Source organism: Apaloderma vittatum, unplaced genomic scaffold (assembly GCF_000703405.1).
Source record: "Apaloderma vittatum isolate BGI_N311 unplaced genomic scaffold, ASM70340v1 scaffold13667, whole genome shotgun sequence".
NCBI lineage: Eukaryota > Metazoa > Chordata > Aves > Trogoniformes > Trogonidae > Apaloderma > Apaloderma vittatum.
This window is the reverse complement of record NW_009727904.1, coordinates 5,124-11,260: the sequence shown is the minus strand read 5'-3', so window position 1 is coordinate 11,260 and position 6,137 is coordinate 5,124. Positions and strand designations below refer to the sequence as shown.

The 6,137-nt window shown below is 39.3% G+C and overlaps 1 protein-coding gene across 1 annotated transcript; it reads left to right on the top strand.

Moving 5' to 3' along the window:
- Positions 1 to 1,965: 1,965 nt before the first annotated feature.
- GPX8 (glutathione peroxidase 8 (putative)) lies at positions 1,966 to 5,692 on the top strand. The gene is made up of 3 exons (XM_009873881.1): positions 1,966 to 2,174; positions 2,815 to 3,076; positions 5,353 to 5,692. Exons 1-3 carry the CDS (start codon positions 1,968 to 1,970, stop codon positions 5,514 to 5,516), a joined length of 633 nt encoding a protein of 210 aa, XP_009872183.1. The 5' UTR covers positions 1,966 to 1,967; the 3' UTR covers positions 5,517 to 5,692.
- Positions 5,693 to 6,137: the final 445 nt, after the last annotated feature.

Sequence of the window (6,137 nt, the reverse complement as noted above, 5' to 3'; positions counted from 1 at the left end):
GTACTATTATTTTTAATAAATTACGGCATACTAAATAAAGATTAAACGACAGATTTACATTTCTTACTTTCGAATTCATTCATAGAGCAATTTGTGTCAGAAAAACTTAAAACACAAGAATGTACCAAAATTTTAAATATAAGAGGTAATACTAAACACAAGATTTTGGTTTTCAAACAGTTTTAAAACAATGTTTTAGGTAAAAGCAACAACAGTAAAGAAGCATTGCATGTATAATAGACTTCTGGATAATTATTAGTTACTCCAGTAAATATCTATAATATATTAGGTCTTGTAATTTTTTTATTTCTGAAATATTATTAGATGAAAATGCTGAGATGTAGCTTCGACAGCAGGGTATTGCATGTATTTTCTGCAATCAAACACATTCAGACTTGCTTTAAAATCAGCATTAGTCATCTGTGTTTGCTTGTCGAGTACAGCTTTGTTCATTTCAGCACCTAAGTTTGTGCTTTTTCTGTCTACACTACTGAAACACCATGCTCGCAGGCATCACTGTCAGGCAGGGATCAAGCTTCACATGTCTTGAGATCACAGGAAGCATCCAATTTCACAGTTTTTCAGCATAGACCTTAGCTATTTAGAGGTGATAAAAACGGTTGAACAGACAACTATGATATTGTACAACTCAAGAATAGTTGAGGTGATATTGAAGTCACTGAAAAGCAACAGGCAACCATTTCAGAAACCCCCATTTTATTTTTATCCTTTAAAATGTAGCTTCTAAGTGCAGCAAAAAAAACAGAGAGATAAAAACAGGTGAGCGAGAAATCACTCTTCGTGGTGGTTTGGACTGGGAAGAAAAGAAAGTTAGCAGAAACTGACAAGCAACATGGGCTGAAAGACAAGTAATAGCGTAGAAAAGCCCAAGAACAGTAACATGAAGAAGGCAAAACAAAATCCTGAAGGCTGAGAGGAAAAGAGAGAATAACAAATGGACAGAAAGAAAAAAGGAGAATCTGAGCATGGGAAGACATGAAGAAAGAAAATTTTTTTCTGTAGCTGAGTTGTAACTACTACATGTTGATGTACCTTCAGAAATTAAGACCACCTTTAAAACATAAAAAAATAAAATATATGAAAGACAGCTAACAGACCAGACTTGTGTGGCTCTAACATTGAGAGTGTCTTTCACATTGTCTCCACAAAACATCACTGGAGCTGCTTGGCTTGTGATATAAGCCAGGCAGATCCTCAGTTAAGCCATAGGATTCTCAACTAACTCATTCTTCTCTTGTGCAGACTTTCCATCTTCTCATCTCAGCACAACTAGTTGCAATTAGCCAACAGCAATAAGAAAAGCAACCCATGTTCCACCATCAGCCACCCACAACCATTACAAGAATGTTTTATTATTTTCCCTTATGCCAGCCTATCAGGAAGTTTTTCTCTGCCCTATGTGCTGTAAAAGAGTTTTATGTACAAAGCTGCCTGAGATCCCACAGCAGCTGATGAGAGGCAGGACTGAGGCTGTAAACAGGGTGGTTTCAGTCATACTGTCTTCCCCCTACCTGAAAATCTGCTCCCCAAACTGCTTCTCCAAGTCTGTCTGACAGCATAGGTGCCTGAGCTGCATCAGGCGCACCAGACGAACCTAGGAGAGATGTGCTAGAGCAGCACTACACACCCGCAAGAGGCCCCAGCAGTTCTCAAAACAGTGTGCAAACACTGGAGAATCCACACAGGTCAGATAAACAGAACACCCTTAGGTGATGGGAACACACTTTGCATTAATTTCTTTTTCTTTTTTTTATTCCCCAGGGAGATTTTTGTACCCTACGCAAGAGCTCTTAAGTCCAGCAGAGGCACTGTGATTCGAAACAACCACTTCTGCAAGAGGAACAAAATGAGCAGCTTTGTTCTTTCCAGTCGAGCTGCGAGTTTCATATTTCAGCTCCTCCTTCACATTCCAGGCCTGCCCAGGCTCCTTTCCAAAGATTTCGAAAATGGAGCCTCTCACAACTACTTATCCTCTGAAATACTCAGTGCCCAAAGCCAGGATCTTTGTTGTCTTTCTGTCAATGGTTTTGTGTACCACCACTCTCTGCCTGCTGCAATTAAGATTTTTTAAACCTAAAATCAAAGATTTCTACTCTTTCGAAGTCAAGGATTCACGAGGAAGGATCGTTTCCTTGGAGAAGTACAGAGGGAAAGTAAGTTACAACATTATATCTTTGTCTTGAATCTTTACTGAAAAGCAGGTGTCCATTTGTAGGTAAACAAAAAGTTTGGTTATGGGAATTTTCAGCAGAGATTTTTACTAAATTCCTGTTTTTCAAACAGCAACCTGGAGAGAAATTTATTTTATGTAGGCCTGCTCCAGGAATTAAGTATTAAATCTAAGAAATCAAGAAAAATGGTGGGTTTTTTTATTCTTTATTATAAAGCAATATAACATAACAATGTAACATAACAATATAACATAACAATACAATTTGTGTGTTTTAATCTTAGTTAAGAATGGTGGTATGTTGTGTTGAATTCTGGAAGTTGATCTAGTAAACATTTATTTCAGTGCCTATCCAACGTAACTGCTTTTTTACATGCTTATATTTAAGCAAAGCTGCAAGTTGAAATTTATCCATTCACTGGACTTTTAAAACAGGCTGAAAGTCAGTATCTTAAGCTGCTATCACCCTTATCTGTTTAATGAAATTATGATCAGAGAGATTAAGTTTAGCTTTCTGGGAGGAATGGTTGTGGTAGTAGGAAATGGCCATTTTAAGACTTACTTGTAATCTCTATGCCATCTCTAGGGTTGTTTCTTACCATGATACTTTTATTTCTCTGAAGGCAACTTTGGTTGTAAACGTGGCCAGTTACTGCCAGCACACAGACAAAAATTACATCGCGCTGCAAGAACTACACAGAGAGTTTGGTCCCTCCCACTTCACTGTGCTCGCTTTTCCCTGCAACCAGTTCGGAGAATCAGAGCCTAGCTCAAGCCAGGAAATAGAATCTTTTGCCAAAGGAAACTATGGAGTAACTTTCCCTGTCTTCCACAAAATCAAGATCCTAGGATCAGAAGCAGAGCCTGCCTTTAAATTTCTAATAGGTAACTATTTTTTTATATATATCGAGTTGCCTGTAACCATGGTACATTCCCTAAATTCCAGTCTGTTTGTCAGGAAACACTGTACTCTGTGCATAGGCTGTGGAGAGGAACAGGCATTCAGCATACCATTCACCGTGTTCCAATGTGGATATAAAAAATATGGTCAGAAAAGTTGTACCCTGAAAGCATCTATTTCTCCTCACTGATTATAAAAACAGCCTACTGTGACCAGTCCGGCTAGAAACATCCATTTTTTGGATGTATTAACTTGAGTGCAAACTCCCACTTAAAAAATCCCATTTCAGATTACATGACTTTGGTTGAAACAACTTTTCTTATGGACAAAACTGTTACTATGGAGGGTTTTGAAATTACTGGAAGATTTTGCATAAACACATGGAGATGAGAAGACTCCTTTTTTACCAGAGTCATATGTTCACCTTTATATAAACTGTATTGTAAAGCAGGATTATATATACATTGTAGTTATATATAATCACTGATTTGAATTAATTTGTTTTGTCAACTTCAGGGCCCAGCCTGCAAAACCTGCTCACACAAATACTCCTGTTACAGTAAGCACTTACTTAGAGTCTCGTATTCTCACAAGCAAAATGACGCTTGTGTTGGGCCACTGCAAGGTTTGTGGCCTCACCCTTCCTCAAATGGTGTCCAGCTTCCTACGTATTTTTATGTTGCATGAGTTACTCCCACGCGTTTGAAATTATATTCGGAGGTGGGAGTGTATTACTTTAAGGCTGATCCTAGATATAGCAACTCAGCAAAGAGATAATTACAAGCTAGGTCAGAGTCTCCGTAAGATGAGCTTTACTATATCCATTTGCTTGCCATGGTATCCCCTTACCATTCTAACATTACAAATGCAGTCCAATGACAGAATTCAACCCACTGCATCCAAGAATCGGTGTCGGGTTCAGCACTGTTCCCCAGTTCGCCATTGAAAATCTCATGGAATTTTCTTCTAGTTTGTCTCTCAAAAAGAGATTTCCCTCTAAACCCATGAGATTCTCCAGGGACAAAGCCAGAGTGAAGAAACCACTTTTTCCTCCCCGAGGAGCCCCACAGTTTCCCGTTAGTCCCTTGATCTCAGAAATTATCTTGCCAGGTATTCATGATAGCAAAGGCACTGGGAAGGTTTTGCCTCATGGGATGAAAGGGTTTGGGCTGGGCTGGCCTTAAACAAATGGCAGATGCTCTCTAACCACGAATGGGAAAGGAAAAGGGAATGAGGCAAAGACACTTGCAGACTGGAAAAGAAAACTAAAATAGTTTTAATAAACAATAGTAGGACTAATAAGAAAACAACGAAAATAGTATGTATAGATAGATACAAAGCCAATATCAAATCCATCTCCCCCACCCTCCCCCCACAGCAATCCCTACTGATGCTGCAGATCAGGCAGGCACCAGGGAAGTCCCAAACTCAGCAAGAGAGGGGAATTGGAAACAGGAACTGGATTCAGGAACCAAGGACTGGGACAAAGGCAGAAGAATGGACAGGGTCCTCCTCAGGCACCACTCACTGAAGAAGAGAAAAAGAGGGCTTAACCCTTGTAATCCCAGATTTATACTGAATACGATGTATATGGAATGGAATACTCTTGTTGAACAGGTTTGGATCACCTGTCCTGTCTCTTCCTCTCTGCAGGTGCAATATTTTTACCTCCTTGCGACCCTTTTACTTCCCAGCACCCCCAGTGTGGCACACAAGACCCAGCGGTGACCTTAGTTACTACATATAAGCCTTTCTGAATACCAATAAGCCTTTCTGAATACCAATCTCTGGCAGTTACTGTAAACATCAGGTGTTACCACTTCTAGTAGGAGACTGCAAAAACATACTGTTGACTTCAGAAAGTGCAGTCTCTGAGAAAAGACTGAGCTGAAAAGTAAAATCACTGAACAGAGGTGTTTAGGACAGAGGTGAATTAAGCCATCACCAGTATGATTTCCTGCTCCCATTTCACTTCCCCTAAACAGACATAACACTGGGGATTCTCAAAATGTGTATGCAGTCCTCATATCCTCCTCCCTAGGAAGCAGAGCATAGTTAAAGTAGGAAATCTTACAAGAAGGGGAAAGTATCATTCACTTCCCACTTTTCTGATCATGAACACCAACCAATAAATCCATGCCCAGACTACTAGCAGAGAACAAGGTGGGATTACTTCCATATAAATAGCTGAAGAATCACTGTAGGGTAATGAAACAATTACACTGTAAGTCACTAAAATGATCTGATGCCATTCTTACAGATTCTTCAAAGAAAGAGCCTCGATGGAATTTCTGGAAGTACCTTGTCAGTCCTGAGGGTAGAGTTGTGAAATTCTGGAGACCTGAAGAGCCCATAGAAAGTATCAAGCCAGAAGTAGCATCATTAATCAGGCAGATTATCATGAAAAAACGAGAAGACCTCTAAACAAGCAATTCATGCCAGGAATCGATTCAACTGCATGGGTACAGGGCCTTTCCTGGGAAATGCTGCTAGAAGTTAAACCATCAGGTCATTTTACTTTTCTTTGGTGTTAGTATTTTCAGCTACACTATGTCTATTAACGTGGGATTGGCTCCTGCAACAGCCTTGAGAACCACTGAAGTTACTGCGAATGGCAAGGCACACACTGCCTTGCAGGGATGGACTTTCAATTTACATAAAGTTTGTGAATGTTTCTTTAAAGTGCAGACAATAGTTAATTACAATTGTCACCAGCAGGGAAATAGCTAAAAAGAAGGGGATTTTTTTATATAAAATACTAAGTATTTGCACAGAGTTTTGTTTCCTATCTACCAGTAACAAATAGATTTTGATATTCCATTAACATGTAATTGCCCTGACTGAAAGACATGGGCTCCAGAGGTGTCATAGCAGGGTTTTTAGAAACAAATGCAACTGAAGATACCAGCTTTGCAAAATATTCTCAAGGAAGGATACTGAATTGTGAAGCTGTTAACTTAGGTCTAAAAAACAGTACATAGAAAATAAACTTACTGAAAGAAAAGAGAAAAAAATGAAGAAATGTTTCCTTGCCTGCTTTGTATT